General features: G+C 37.6%; 1 protein-coding gene across 1 annotated transcript in view; it reads left to right on the top strand.

Moving 5' to 3' along the window:
• IRAK1BP1 (interleukin 1 receptor associated kinase 1 binding protein 1) overlaps positions 1–16,403 on the top strand; it is a 109,371-nt gene that overhangs the window by 42,180 nt on the left and 50,788 nt on the right. The window contains exon 5 of the mRNA XM_037843593.1: positions 3,304–3,448. Coding sequence (XP_037699521.1) covers positions 3,304–3,405 — 102 coding nt within the window. The 3' untranslated portion in view covers positions 3,406–3,448. The remainder of the gene's footprint in view (positions 1–3,303; positions 3,449–16,403) is intronic.

Here is a 16,403-nt window from a genome sequence, read left to right as displayed (position 1 = left end):
CAGGTCTGGGATTTTATTTTACTCTACTTACAAGCTAATAAGTTAGCTTGTTTCTGTTTCATGGGTGCTGACAGAAGACAGGAGACCACTGGATCAAAGGCAAAGGACTTGATTACTCATGGCACAGCAAGCGGCATGAGTATCAGCACATTTGAATTGGTTCCTCTTGTCCCCAAGTCCCAAAGAAGCAACCCTGTATTGCCATACATGATACTGCTACACATGCAGTGGGCTTCCGTTATCGATGAGGAACACCGAACTTGGGAGATTCACTGCTTTTATCATGAGCAGAAGCAGATCTTCCCTTTGTCCTGCAGGCAGACGTTATCTCATCCCTCAAGGATGCTTACTACAAACACAATCCTGTGAAAAGGCTCAAGCAAAGAGCAGTCAGAGTCAGATCCTTGCCTTCTTGGCACAGCCAGCATTATGTGTAGGAGTGCTTGAGACCCATAGAGGAATGTCTTTCCCAACACATCCATCTGTTCTCTTACTAGGTCCAGAGACCATTTTGTTAAGGTGCAGACCTGTAACCCAATCCACAGTAACTTTGCAACATTGATAGAAATAACAGTGAGCACTGCATAGCACTGATAAAAGAGCAATGAGGTATACACCAAGAAGAGATTTAATGTCAGAAATAAAAGACATAATATATGTATGGATTAGACTCCCTTCATCAGGGCTCCCTAGGTTATCCCAGTAATGTTCAATACAAATATAATACAAGTCACATGTGTAATTTAAAATTTTCTAGTAGACACATTTAAAAGGTAAAAAATAAAAAAAGCATCAGGTAAAATTAATTTTAATAGCATTTTATTTAACCCAGCATATGCAAAATAGTATCATTTTGGCATATAATTAATATTTTAAAAATCATTAATGAGATATTTTACATTTTTTTGTCCTAAGTTTTCAAAATGCAGTATATATTTTACATTATAGTACATCTCAATTCAGACACTAAATTTTCACTGGAAATACCTGTATTTAAATGTCCTAAAATGTACAGTTGAAAAAATAGATTTACATATCCAAGTTGCTCCAAACATGTTTAAAAGATTTCCAGTAACTGGATCAAATATCAGTTTTTAAATTTAAATTTAATTAAATTTAAAAGTCACCTTCTCAATTGCACGAGACACATATCTTAGTACTCATTAGTGGCTACCAAGTTGTACAGCACAGTATTTTACATTGAGATAGTAATAATCCTTAAGGCTGTATAAAATTTAATAGCAAGTACATGTCATTGTTATTGCATTACTTATTATTTATAGGTGATCATAAGCCACATCTGTTATCCAGCATAAGCTTTCAATTCCCTACCATACAACTAGGTTCTTTATCTTTGTTTTATCTTGACACTCATACACCAACATTTCTTTCTTACAGCATACTATGTTATATAGTTTCCATCCCCATCCACTGTCCCAAACAGCACTGAAACAATTTTATCTTTATCTATTGGAAAGCCATTGGGAGGGGTGGGGGTGGGGGGGAAACACAGAAGAAAAACTTTGGACTCCAACACCCCTAGGTTCAAATCCTGATTTTGCTACTAGAATATAAGCTCCTTGAGAATAGGAATCTTATCTTTCTTGCTTACACCTGCATTCCCAGCCCCAGCACAGTATCAGGGCCATCACATAGTAGACTCTTAAATATTTGTTGAGACAATTTACCAGTTGTGTTAACATGACAAGTCAGTCCATCTCTTTAAGCTTCTCTTTTCTCACCAATGACATAAGTGCATAGTACCTACTTTGCAGTGTTACTACAAGGATTAAAGTTGATAAATATAAGATCATGAGAACAATGCCTAGTACATAGCACTCAGTAAATGACAGCCATTATATCAACTACATCCTACGATTATTGTCAACCCAATTAAAAGTTAGCTTTTCCAATTACTACTTCATTAAGATGAAGTAAAAAATAGTCATATTAAAAGTCAAGTTTTCAAAAAGTCAAGCTTTAAATATGTTGAATTTTTATATTTCAAAAACAATATAAATAAAGTCTATTCTTTTATTTATCCATTAGAGTAGAAAAGGAGAATTGAGGCTGTGCGTCATGGAAAAAGTTCACATGCAAAAGTTTAAGCATATGGGTAGATTTTTCTTAACCATGCCTTCATAATATATTTGATTCCATCAAATTTGGTAAAATGGGCTTTCAATTTAACATGAAATACCTAAAAACAAAATTTTTCAGTTAGCAAACACATTTTAGAATTTAAAGATATTGCTTCAAAAAAATTCTGAAAAATGTGCATTCATACACTTTATATGAGCAGCCAAAGAAAGGAATCCCTCAAAGATTGAATTGGTTTATTTATGTCATCATGTGTATTTAAGACTTAAGGGTGTGAAATTTAATTGTGAGTTGATGGCAATTTAATTTCCAACACATGGCATACACTGGAGTCTCACAATTAATTACTTTAGGGGACCTGTACCACCAAGCCTGCTGGAGTAAATCTATACTGAACCTTACAGCATTTCTTTCTACTGAACCCCTTTTTAAAAAATCTTTATAGAAAGCAGAAAATTACAATTATTGACTTCTGAAAGACAATAATTTTTTTAGTTAGGATAATTAACAGAGACAATATATCCCAAGGTCCTGTTTTTATAAGGAAATGTGATTAAAGTAAGATTTCTGTATATTACTGATAAAATGTAAGATCATATTTATTTACATGCTAAAGTTTATATTTTTTGCAGTAATTATCTTTTATCAGTATTCTGATTTAACAGTTAATCTGACTTCAATGTAAATAAGTCAGACCTGGTAAAATAATTTGTAACTTAAGATGCTATACATCATATCCGATAATAATTGTCGTCTTCCTCAGGAATGTAGGTCAAAAATATACCAATTCTGTCAGGTTTGTTGACAAGAATTCAATAGTGAGGAGTTACAGCCTTTAAAAATAAAAGCATGAATTCTGAGGCTAAAAGTGGTAGTGAATTTTTTTTTATATAATTTACAAAATGATATGGAAACAAATGCTTTATTACTCATTCCAGGAAAAAAAAAAAACACTGTATAAATTAATTTGTTTAATTAAAATCACATTAACATTTAATATTATATATGTTATATTTGCAGCCAAATAGCTTCCAATCATAACTTAATGTGGCCTAAGTTACTTTAAAATGTTCAAGTAACGTATAACATTGTAATTTATAGTTGCTAATCCAAGTCAAACACTGCTCTTGGGCAGAGGTAACTAAAATCTTTCAAGAGGGATTATTTGTACTATTTTGTTAAAAGAATGAAACTCTTTTATAGCTTTTTCATCAGGAGGATATTTGTTTCAGCCACTCTTCTGGAGCTCTGGTTTCAACAACCCAACCAACAATACTCCCAGATAGCCATGTCACTTGTGGATGACCACCAGTACCACATCAAAATGAAAAAATTCTGGCTTTGGACTGTGAGTATAAGTTGGTTCTATTATGACAATGAAGAAAAAAAAAAGACTAAAAAACATACATGATTTACTACATAGGATTTAAGATTTATAAGGGTTTATATGCTCAGTAAAACTAACAAAAGACAATATTAGTGAACCAAAAACTAAAATTAGTTTTCACACTAAGAGATTAAAGAAAACTCAAGTGGCAGGAGAAAGTGCTAATCTAAATGATCCTAAAATAACTCAAATCTTCCAAATACCATATTACTTCCATTTGGTGGCAAGTGGGGGGGAGGAAGGAGTACCTACTTTTCAAAATAGAAGTGTCTTTCAAAAGGAGAGACTATCACCCATCCTTCTGTTTCTTCCCTTTGACAAACAATTTTGTGCAAAAAGCTAAAAACAAATAAATAGTTCCATCACTTTATATATATATCAGTTTTACACTGATCACATTAATTACATCCTGATTATCTTTTAATCTGTCTCTCCACAAGGCTATGAGCTCCTCAAGAACTTTACTGCCTTGCTAATAAAAGGCTAAGGGGGGAAAGAAGCTGATTGTTGTATATTCTGCTGCATTCCCAAATCAAAGGGATACTGTTTATAGCAGAGTTCCTGAACACTGGTCCACAAGAAAGCTGGGAAGAGAAATGTAGGGCATGATTCCAGACTCTTCAATGTTTGCAAATTTTATCTCCAATATATATGCTTTTGTTTCTCCTAAGCTTAGATTTCTCAGAAAAGGATTCTGTGGCTATATGACAGCATACGGTATTTTATGAACTAGACTCTTAACTAGTTTCAGAACCTATATTCATTTCAAACTTAGTGGATCAGCCATATAGATGTGAATCTTTACCCTTCACGTCCTGTCACCACTGCGGTGATTACCACTTGTGCCACACAATTCCTTACCCACGGGCTATAACACTGTCCAGGGAAGTTGCTTTTGAAATTCTGACTGCAGCCACTATAAAACTGCATCTAATAAATGTAATTAACATAACTTTTAATAAACAGAGGATTAAGCTGAAATTTTTTCATTTTCATTAATTTTACTTCCAAAGCCTGTTTTAGAAAATTGAATTTGTACTTGATAGCAATAATAAATTTGTAGATCATATTAAAAGTTTTTATGTTTTTCCCTTCTATTAAATAAGTCACATTTATTGTAATTCCAGTTTAAAAGAAATAGTGTAATGACTCATATAAACCAAACTCCAACCCAAGTAAGTAAATGGAATCAAAAGAAAAATGTTTTTTTAGTTTTTGCTAAATTAATCATGAAAAGTTCAAGGTATTGTATTCTGTATTGATGTAGGGGTGAAGTGTAGTTAATTGAAAATTGAATATCAAACAAATAAAATACAAAATAATTTTTAAATATATCCAATGACTCACTAACTCAATACCTGCAAAGCAAGCATAGCTCTCTTTTGGTTTCCATTGTACCCATTCTTAGAGTGATAAAGATGCACTGATACAGATTCATGTGGTCTGCAAAGAAACCAATATAAATAGGCAGCTGAAACTACTAAAAAGGCAATTTATTTGCAGACCACACAGGTCAACATATATTTGAAGAATGACTATATTGGTTTTATTCTGTAGTAATGTTGACAATTCACAATATCCCAAAATGTTACTACTCTTACACATTTATTTTAAATATTCAGTTGCTTAATACTTAATAGAAAACTGGTGATCTTACTAGTATTAAATCCTACACTTTAGAAATATTTTATCAAAATGATTAGACACTGCATTGACCAACGTTAACTAATGATTTTTCAAAGTAGTTGATGATAACTCTGGAAACACAGCATTGCAACAACCACACAACTGAATAACCATGGGAACCCCAGCTATGAGGTTTGTACAGCTCCCAGTTCCTCACTCCACCATACCAACCCTGATGGTAGAAAAAAGAGAAACACCAGCAGTGTCCACAGAGCTACTCAACTACTGCTTCTTAAAGTGTGAACTAGAGTAGTCAGGTAGGGGTAGATACATGTGAGTCACGGGAATAATGAACTTAACAGAAAGCCCGGCATAATGGAGACTGTAATATCACTTCCAGGAATCCTCAGTTTTCAGTCTTCTACTTATTTATCAGAACTATATCCATTTTTGGACACTCAGATAAATGCAATACATATGAGTATCAAGAATAGAAAGCAACATGTAAAATCCAAATATAAAGAATATTTTAAAATAATAAGAATATGAAATGCAGTATAGTAATGTCACATTTTTAAGCCAAATCATTTTAAAAAGGGGCAAAAGCTAAAATTAACTAAAATGCTTGAAATTAATAAACTCTACGAGAGTTATCAAAGTCTTGTTTAGTTTGTTTTCTTAAAAGGAATTCTAAATATACTTCTCTTCCTACTTCTCAGCTTCACATACAAAGTTGCTATTTCTTATGGAATTGTGCTTTCTCCATAGTCATGTAAAATCAAAATAAACAGCCCAAAAGTTTGGACATAGTATCCTTAATTGAGTCTATCATTTCACAAATAAAGCCAGACATCTTTTGAGAAGACTATCATAAATGAAGAAGTTGTCACGACTGATTTGGAAAAAAGTGGATTATGTGTTTTAAAAACCTTGTCAAATTTTAATAATGAAAGAAACTAAGATATACAGTTCTTTCTTCATACTGTGTCCAAAATATATCCCCATTTCCATTCAAGCATAAAATAATATGGGACAAATGTTGGAATAGATGTCATTACCTAATCATTTCCTTCAGTTTTTCTCATTCTTTCTCATTAAAAAAAAAAAAAAAATCAGGATCAAATTAGCAGGAATGACAAAAAAATTATTTGCAGGGTTTGAAATGGGTTTTGGATAATTTTCTTACATTTGTAGAATTTATTAAACCATTCTATTTACTAGTTGCCTGTGTCAGTAATGTCCCTATATCAGTAATTATCTTTAGACCACATTTTATTCTCAAGTGGGCTTGATGCCTTTAAATTCATACATTAATTACACTATCTGAAAATTGTGTGTGTCAAGATATAAATACTATATAAAGTAACGAAAATAAAAGAAAGATATTAACTCTTTGCCTTATCTTTTACCATTTCTAACACAATAGTTTAAAGAAAATGAATCTGCCTCCTCTTTTTTTATAAGAAGGTAATTATCCCACTCTTAGTGCCCTGGCCTTTAAAATTTTTATGCAAAAAACACACATATTTAGTAAAGTATTAAGTAGACTATTAGAAGCCTGATGAATCTTTCAGATGGTCAGAAAAGACCTTTTCTAACTTCCTTTATTTTATATACAATAGCTTTTCTTGCTACATTTGCCTTGAAATAAAGTTAAAAAGTAATTTTTTTTTCAGAAATTGCTATAAAATTCCTGTGGCCTTATTTATCTACAGATTTGAGTCCTCATTTGCCTATGAGGGCTGAAAGTTTTTTTAAAAAGATTTTCAGAGGACTTCCTGTTTGTTCTTAAAGTGAATTCAATTTTTGAGTATTCGAATCTTTAAAATCTTTTTGGAAAAAAACTACTGTATTAGCACCTATAAGTTGGATAAACTTTTATAATTTATTTGAGCCATCCACCCCCCAGGGTAAAGATAAAGGAAGATTTAATTACAGAGCTACCACTAAAAAAGTAAAATGTATACTGATCTAGGATTAATTTTTCTTTCAAATATTTACAGTAGGGTAGTTATATCATTGTTTTAGGGGATTTCTATTTTGATACTTCACTGTATATCATAAACAATAAAGTGTGCACCTTTTTTCCTTTTTAAAAATAAATTTTTCATTTTAGTGCAGTTTTAGATTTGATCATTTTGTTTTATATTTGCCAAAAGCCACTAAAATGGTTAATCATTTTCTGCCCCACAGTCCCAAGATACTACCTTAAACAATGTGTAAAGAACTCTGAAGGATGATAGCTGTTTTTTCAAGGATGAAAGAAAATTAAAATAGTAAGACAGAATTTTAGTATAGTACAACCTTTTTATTCCTTAAAGACTCTGAGCAGAATTGTTGCTATACATGAGAGATGAAATACTGTGCTGGTACAACTGCTAGCAGAACACAGAGCTGCAAAACCATCATCACTACTTTACTTACAGTCATCACACTAAGTCCTCCAAGATGCTTCTCTATGTAGTAAATCAGGCAAAAAAAGAAAAACAAGTTTATTCACCTTCAATGTGTAAATTTCTTTAGTAATACTGTCATTGGAAACACTAGATGTTTTTCCAATTACTACTACCTCAATGGATCTATTATTGACTAAGTTTTACCTTTTGGTATTGGATTGAAATCTGATTAGAAATATTACCAGATAAGTTTCTTCCCAGCTGCAACTGCTCTTAAAATAAATGATAAAGAGTAAAACATATTTCCCTTGATTCAAGAACCAAATTTTCCACAAACCTTGGGTTCACATAACAAGTATTTTATATTTGTGGGTCCAGATAAAAGCTCACTTGCTATATGTAATAAAAATAGCTTAAAGAGAAAGCTAGGAAGAGAAAATCCTTTCTTAAGGGAGATATGAAATTTTTAAGACTCATCTAATCCGTAGTTTCTTTATTAAAACAGTAAAAGGTTGGAAGTTGACATCAAGAATGTTTGCAAGTGTGTCAACCATACCCATCCCAAAATAAAAATTTGAGGTAGCCTAATTTACTTTGGACTCTTTTTTGCTAAGTTGAGCTACAATAGATCTGGTAACTGAGATTGCACTTTTTCTTGGTCAATGTTCGTTAGGTCCCTATGTTATCACTGAACTGTACACACCTGCCAAAAGAACTTCTAGTTTTAGGCATTCAGTGGGATAGAAAATAAGCAATTTTTAAAGTCATCTTCAGAGACTCTTCACAGTAGTCTGATGGGTTGAAGAAGATAATGAGTCATTTGCCTTTTAACTTCTTTCCCAACATCAGGTTTGTCTCTTGATTGAGTATGCAGCCTTAAGGCTCCAGGAGGCCTCTGATGTCACCTCTGGGCCCACTTTCCACCTAATCCCAAATCTGACCTACAGCAACATTGATAAGAGGTCAGCCAGCCTTTGGGATTAGAGCATTGATAGAAAACTGTAAAGAGTAATAACATGAAAGATCAGTGTTGGAATGAAAAACGGAGAAATATATATTGAGGAAAAGGAAAACTACTGACTTAAGAAAAGCAAATAACAGAATGGCCTTGAGGTTTTTCACACATCCTTCCCTTTCCCTAAAATGTAAAAATTTTAATCTAGTTTCACCAAATCCATTGTATGCACCTGTATAAAATGTGTGTATGTGTTTCAGAGGATACCTCAAGGAGCCCTGTGAACAAAAGCAGAATTATAGAGACATGTATTTTTATGCTTTTTCTCATTTCCTGATTCCAAGCCAGAAGGATGGACTTGGAAGCCATGAAAAATGCAGGATTCACAATCCTAAATCTGAAAAGCACTGGTGTGTCCCAAATTTGATTATTTAGGAGAAGGGCCTTAAAAGATAATAATTTACTCCAGTAGCAATACAAAGTGGTACATAACAAGGCTGAGATAAAAATCCAGATGGAAGGGGAACCTATAGATAATTTAAAAGACACATGAATCAATTATAATGTGCAGTATAAGTGGATCCTGATTCAAACAAACCAATAAAAATATTCATAGCAAGAGACATTTGGAAATGTGATGTTATTCATGTTTGATATTTCTCATAATATGGTTTTTTAAAACTGCACCTTTCCATTACAGTACACTGTTCCTCACAAGAATGCAGGGAAAAGGTGGAAGGAAAAGAGTGAAAAAGCTGGGAGTGGGTCACAAAGGATGGCCATGCAAGTGTGAAAGGCAGGCTGAAGTCTGATGCCCAGTATGTGAGTGATACTGGCGATGCGCTGTAGGGGGTTTGCGGGAAAAGAAGGTTGCTAGACTGGCAGGGAGAGAAACTGGAGTCAGTCGCCAGTTAGGAGAGTGCAAGGTTCATGGGAGGGGATGAGGGCATTCTGGGGAGTGGGAGAGAAGATTGGGGTGGCTGGTAATCTGGTCACAAGAGGAACAGCAAGGAGGATACTGGGTTTCTCCCTGTATAACACCATGATAGATTATCAAGAACATACAGAACGCCTACAATGTGCCCACCACCGTCTGGGGCATTGTGGAATATTTAGAAATCCCAGAACTTAGCTCAGGAATCAGCATCAGAACAAGCCCAAGTAAACTATTGGTGGAAAGAGGTTAGCTTGGTGCTAATATTTGACAGAAAAGTCGATTTCCGATAAAGTCAATACTAATTGGTTGAAGACATTTTAAATATCCAAATATAGACCTAGGTTGTGTATTATCTACAAGATACCTAAAGAAATTGAAGAATAGATTGTAACAAAGGGAAGAAGCAAGATATGGATCAGAAAAGAGAAAGACGCAGATGAAAAGGCACAAACCAAACCAAAAATAACCTTTGGGAGGAAAGACAAACACTTGCCCGTCCAGAGAGAAGCAAGATATTACGTGTCGCCATAACCCACCACCACCAACGCGCCACACAGCCTGGATTACTCCTCAAACCTGCTACCTGTCAAGCAGCGCCGGGCGAAGGTCTCTCGCCCCACCTGGAAGCACTGGCTCACAGCCTCCACGCAGCGTTCCCCGCGCTCTGCCCCCGGACCCGAATCCACACGCAAAGACACGAATCTGCCGCCTCCGGGAGGAACGCTAGGGCTGGGCGGGAGCCCACGAGACCGACCGCGAGGAGGGTGCATCCTCCGCGCGGTGGACAGAACTCTCCCGTGAGGAGTCGGGGAAGCCAAGTGTTCCGGAATGAACCCTCAGCACGCGCTGTCAGGTCGAGGTGTCCGCTCCTCACCTCGGAACTGGGCGCAGGCGGCGGCTTGCGACGTGGTAGCTGCGGGGACCGGAAGAGGATGTTGGCGCTCCAACCCGAGCACAGTAGGTCCCCAGCGCGCCGCCCCGACGCCCGGCACGTCCCAGGCGACCCGGTTCCCTCGCCCGGACCCAGTCCCCGGGCGCTCCCGCCGGGCCGGGAAACGGCCGCGCGCACGCTGCTTCGAACTTCCGAACCTTCCTGGCCTGCTGACTGCTGGGCATCTTGGACTCTCCTGGCCCGGATGAAATCTGCTGTAGCTCCCGGCGCACCCCTGACACAGTTTCATCTCGTGCCGTGACCTCCATCCCCTCTCTGCCCGTGGATGTCAAGGGCACCTCTGCGCCTCTCACCCTCTTTCTGCCGCCCCTTTCCTCCATTTCCTGTCAGGACCCTGCTGGGTTCCTGTCTCTACTGCCCGAGATCAAGCCTTTGCCCCACTCGGAATCAGGTCATCGCAAATCCACGCCAAGGCTCAGTGATTTAACTTAAACGCGGCTCTGATCCGAGATTAAAACCTTGTGGTGGCTCCTGAAGGTCAACAGTAAGCCTACCGCTTGGCGTAGTTTCAAACGCAAGATCTGGCCCTTTCACTCTCCCCGGTCTCATCCTTTCTCATGAGTTCCAGGTGAAATTTAACAGGCTCCTCTTTCTGGGATGTTCCTTGCTCCCACTGCCTCCCTGGCTCCTCTAATTTTATCCACCTTCATGTTAAAAACCTGGCTCTAATGTCGTATTCTCCAGCAAGCTTTCCTTGATGGACACCCACTCCTTGATGGACATCCAGTTGAGTTTGATGGCCTTCTTGTGTCTTCACAACACCTTCACTTTTCTCTCCACGTAGCACAGATCACTACTGCAGGTATTCAGTTACCCAGTTATCCCATCCCACCTCCAGCAGTTGATCAGCATACTCTGTGCCAGGCACAGGCTAAGCAGGTGTAATGAATTATTTAATCATTACAACTACCCTGTGAGGAAATTTCTACTATTATCCCTATCATACGAGGCTACAAGAGGATTTCTGTAATCTCACATGACCAGGATGCAGTGGAACCTGTTAGCACTCCACCAGTTTTAACTTTTTGCCACATTTGCCTTGGCATTATATCTATCCACCAATCAGTCTGTGTATTCATCAAGTCATTTACTGAACACTTCAGTGTAGGTTGTACTCATTGTGCTTCTTGAACACTTAATACTGCCATGTACATTTCCTAAAAACAAGGATATTCACTATGTAACCACCTTAAGTGCAGTTATCATGTTTAAGAAGTTTAACATTGACAGAAAATTTAGTCTGTATTCCAGTGTTTCATATGTCCCAATAATGTCCCTTTGAGCCTTTTCTCCTCCATTGCTAAATCCCATCCAGGATCATGTATTACATTTAATTGTCATTGTCTCTTTTGTTGTTCTTTTAATTGTGGGAATATATATGAGACTTAAACTTTCCCATCTCCACCCCTCCCAAGCATACCATCCAGTGGGATTAATGACATTCACAATGCTGCGGTACCACCACCATTTTCCTAAAACCTTCCACTCTCCCTGAGGAGAAATCCTACAGTCAAGTTGCCCAGGAAGCAGATTCTGAAGCAGACATTTGTGTGCCAAAGGTTTATTGGGGAGTGCCCTGGGGAACAACACCTGTGGGGGAGCAAGAGACAGGTGTATGCCGAGGTGAAGTTGGGCAGTGATGCAGCTGCACCAAAGATCTCAGCCGGTCCCACAGGGAGCCCTGGAGCTGGGATGACTGCTCAGAGATGCCCACAAATGCAGCAAGGTGGCTAGGCCTTCCATCACCCTCTTCCCTGGTCATTGGATGTGAGCAGCCTCCAGGTGAAGCAACTCTCTTCAGCTAAGGGCATTTCCCAAAGTGGGACTCTGCTGTGAGCTGTCAGCAGCCAACTGTGCTGGGGGAGTGAGTGCCTGGGTCCTGAAGGGGAGGGTCTGGACAGGGCACCACAGCATCCTCCACCCCGGTCCATGCTGGAGCTACATCTCTCAAGTGCACTTTTGCAACAGCCTTTTAACTAGTCTCCTTGTATTCACTTAATTTTTTATGTAATATATGGTACACATGGAATACTAGATGTAGTCAGTTATAAAGTATTATAATAAAGCAAACACCTGGGAGCTACCACCACCTTAAAAACTAGAACCTGGTTGATTTTTTTTTTTTTTTAATTCAGTTTTATTTTTTTTTTTTATCATCATTTTATTGACATATATTCGCATACCACGCAGTCATACAAAACAAATTGTACTTTCGATTGTTTACAGTACCATTACATAGTTGTACATTCATCACCTAAATAAATCCCTGACACCTTCATTAGCACACACACAAAAATAACAAGAATAATAATTAGAGTGAAGAAGAGCAATTGAAGTAAAAAAGAACACTGGGTAACTTTGTCTGTTTGTTTCCTTCCCCTACTTTTCTACACATCCATCCATAAACTAGACAAAGTAGAGTTTGGTCCTTATGGCTTTCCCAATCCCATTGTCACCCCTCATAAGCTACATTTTTATACAACTGTCTTCGAGATTCATGGGTTCTGGGTTGTAGTTTGATAGTTTCCGGTATCCACCACCAGGTACCCCAATTCTTTAGAACCTAAAAAGGGTTCTCTAAAGTGTGCGTAAGAGTGCCCACCAGAATGATCTCTCGGCTCCTTTTGGAATCTCTCTGCCACTGAAGCTTATTTCATTTCCTTTCACATCCCCCTTTTGGTCAAGAAGATGTTCTCCGTCCCACGATGCCGGGTCTACATTCCTCCCCGGGAGTCATATTCCACGTTGCCAGGGAGATTCACTCCCCTGGGTGTCTGATCCCACGTAGGGGGGAGGGCAGTGATTTCACCTTTCAAGTTGGCTTAGCCAGAGAGAGAGGGCCACATCTGAGCAACAAAGAGACATTCAGGAGGAGACTTTTAGGCACAAATATAGGGAGGCCTAGCCTCTCCTTTGCAGCAACCATCTTCCCAAGGGTAAAACCTATGGTAGAGGGCTCAACCCATCAAACCACCAGTCCCCCATGTCCGTGGTCATGCCAGCAACCATCGAGGTGGGGCAGGCAAACACCCCTGCACTCTCCACAGGCTCCTCAAGGGGGCACTACATCTTTTTTTTTCCTTGTTTTTCTTTTTTTTTTTTTTTTTAACTTTCCCTTCTTTTTTTTTTTTTTTTTTTTTAATTCAGTTTTATTGAAATATATTCACAAACCATACAGTCATCCATGGTATACAATCAACTGTTCACAGTATGATCATATAGTTATGCGTTCATCACCACAATCTATTTCTGAACATTTTCCTTACATTATAAGAATAAAAAATAAAAGTGAAAAGAGAATACCCAAACCATCCCCCCATCCCACCCTATTTGTCATTTAGTTTTTACTCCCATTTTTCTACTGATTTTTTTTCAATTTTTTAACTTTGTTTATCAAAAAATTAAAAACAAACAGGCAAACAACAACCAAAAAAAACCCCACAACATTTCAAACAAAGCAATGGATTAAGGAAAACAAATAACCTAAAATAACTACTTTGCTTCCAATATGTTCCTACCATACCCCAAGAAAATTAATAAACCATGTCCAAACAGAGGAGTAAGAAAAACAAATAATCTAAAATAACTACATTGCTTCCAACATGTTCCTACCATACCCCAAGAAAATTAACAACCCCTAAGAAAACAAAGGAATAAGAGAAAAAAAAAACCTAAAATAACTCTATTGCTTCCAACATGATCTTACTATATCCAAGAAAGTTTACAAACCATAATTATTCCTGAGCATTCCCATAACATTGAGATTACCCTCCATAGTTTATCTGTTCTTATTAGATTATCATTCCCCCTCCACTAATTGGTATCTCTAGGTCCCCTACATTCTACAGTATAAAACATTGTACATTTTTCACAGAATTCACATTAGTGGTAACATACAATATCTCTCTTTTTGTGCCTGGCTTATTTTCCTCAACATTATGTCTTTTTTTTTTTTTTTTTTTTTTTAATCTTCATTTTATTGACATATATTCATATACCACGCAGTCGTACAAAACAAATCGTACTTTCGATTGTTCACAGTACCATTACATAGTTGTACATTCATCACCCAAATCAATCCCTGACACCTTCATTAGCACACACACAAGAATAACAAGAATAATAATTAGAGTGAAAAAGAGCAATTGAAGTAAAAAAGAACACTGGGTACCTTTGTCTGTTTGTTTCCTTCCCCTATTTTTCTACTCATCCATCCATAAACTAGACAAAGTGGAGTGTGGTCCTTATGGCTTTCCCAATCCCCTTGTCACCCCTCATAAGCTACATTTTTATACAGCTGTCTTCGAGATTCATGGGTTCTGGGTTGTAGTTTGATAGTTTCAGGTATCCACCACCAGCTACCCCAATTCTTTAGAACCTAAAAAGGGTTGTCTAAAGTGTGCGTAAGAGTGCCCACCAGAGTGACCTCTCGGCTCCTTTTGGATTCTCTCTGCCACTGAAGCTTATTTCATTTCTTTTCACATCCCCCTTTTGGTCAAGAAGATGTTCTCCGTCCCACGATGCCAGGTCTACATTCCTCCCCGGGAGTCATATTCCACGTTGCCAGGGAGATTCACTCCCCTGGGTGTCTGATCCCACGTAGTGGGGAGGGCAGTGATTTCACCTTTCAAGTTGGCTTAGCTAGAGAGACAGGGCCACATCTGAGCAACAAAGAGGCATTCGGGAGGAGGCTCTTAGGCACAGCCACAGGGAGGCCTAGCCTCTCCTTTGCAGCAACCGTCTTCCCAAGGGTAAAACCTGTGGTAGAGGGCTCAACCCATCAAACCACCAGTCCCCTATGTCTGTGGTCATGTTAGCAACCATGGAGGTGGGGTAGGCAAATACCCCTGCATTCTCCACAGGCTCCTCAAGGGGGGACTGCATCTTTTTTTTTTTCTTGGTTTTTTTTTTTTTTTTTTAACTTTCCCTTCTTTTTTAAATCAACTGTATGAAAAAAAAGTTAAAAAGAAAACAAACATACAATAAAAGAACATTTCAAAGAGACCATAACAAGGGAGTAAGAAAAAGACAACTAACCTAAGATAACTGCTTAACTTCCAACATGTTCCTACTTTACCCCAAGAAAGTTACCTAATATAACAACATTTCTGTGAACTTGCTCCTACTATATCCATCAGAAATTAACAGACCATAGTCATTCCTGGGCATCCCCAGAACGTTAAATAGCTTATCTGTTCTTCTTGGATTATTGTTCCCCCTTCCTTAATTGCTCTCTATTGCTAGTTCCCCTAGATTCTACATTATAAGCCATTTGTTTTACATTTTTCAAAGTTCACGTTAGTGGTAGCATATAATATTTCTCTTTTTGTGCCTGGCTTATTTCGCTTAGCATTATGTCTTCAAGGTTCATCCATGTTGTCATATGTTTCACGAGATCGTTCCCTCTTACTGCCGCGTAGTATTCCATCGTGTGTATATACATTTTATTTATCCACTCATCTGTTGAAGGACATTTGGGTTGTTTCCATCTTTTGGCAATTGTGAATAATGCTGCTATGAACATTGGCGTGCAGATATCTGTTCGTGTCACTGCTTTCCGATCTTCCGGGTATATACCGAGAAGTGCAATCGCTAGGTCGAATGGTAACTCTATACCTAGTTTTCTAAGGAACTGCCAGACTGACTTCCAGAGTGGCTGAACCATTATACAGTCCCACCAACAGTGAATAAGAGTTCCAATTTCTCCACATCCCCTCCAGCATTTGTAGTTTCCTGTTTGTTTAATAGCAGCCATTCTAACCGGTGTTAGATGGTATCTCATTGTTGTCTTAATTTGCATCTCTCTAATAGCTAGTGAAGCTGAACATTTTTTCATGTGTTTCTTGGCCATTTGTATTTCCTCTTCAGAGAACTGTCTTTTCATATCTTTGGCCCATTTTATAATTGGGCCGACTGTACTATTGTCATTGAGTTGTAGGATTTCTTTATATATGCAAGATATCAGTCTTTTGTCAGATACATGGTTTCCAAAAATTTTTTCCCATTGAGTTGGCTGCCTCTTTACCTTTTTGAGAAATTCCTTTGAGGTG

The sequence above is a fragment of the Choloepus didactylus genome, chromosome 7 (assembly GCF_015220235.1).
Source record: "Choloepus didactylus isolate mChoDid1 chromosome 7, mChoDid1.pri, whole genome shotgun sequence".
Taxonomy (NCBI): domain Eukaryota; kingdom Metazoa; phylum Chordata; class Mammalia; order Pilosa; family Megalonychidae; genus Choloepus; species Choloepus didactylus.
This window is presented reverse-complemented; position numbering and strand designations above follow the sequence as displayed.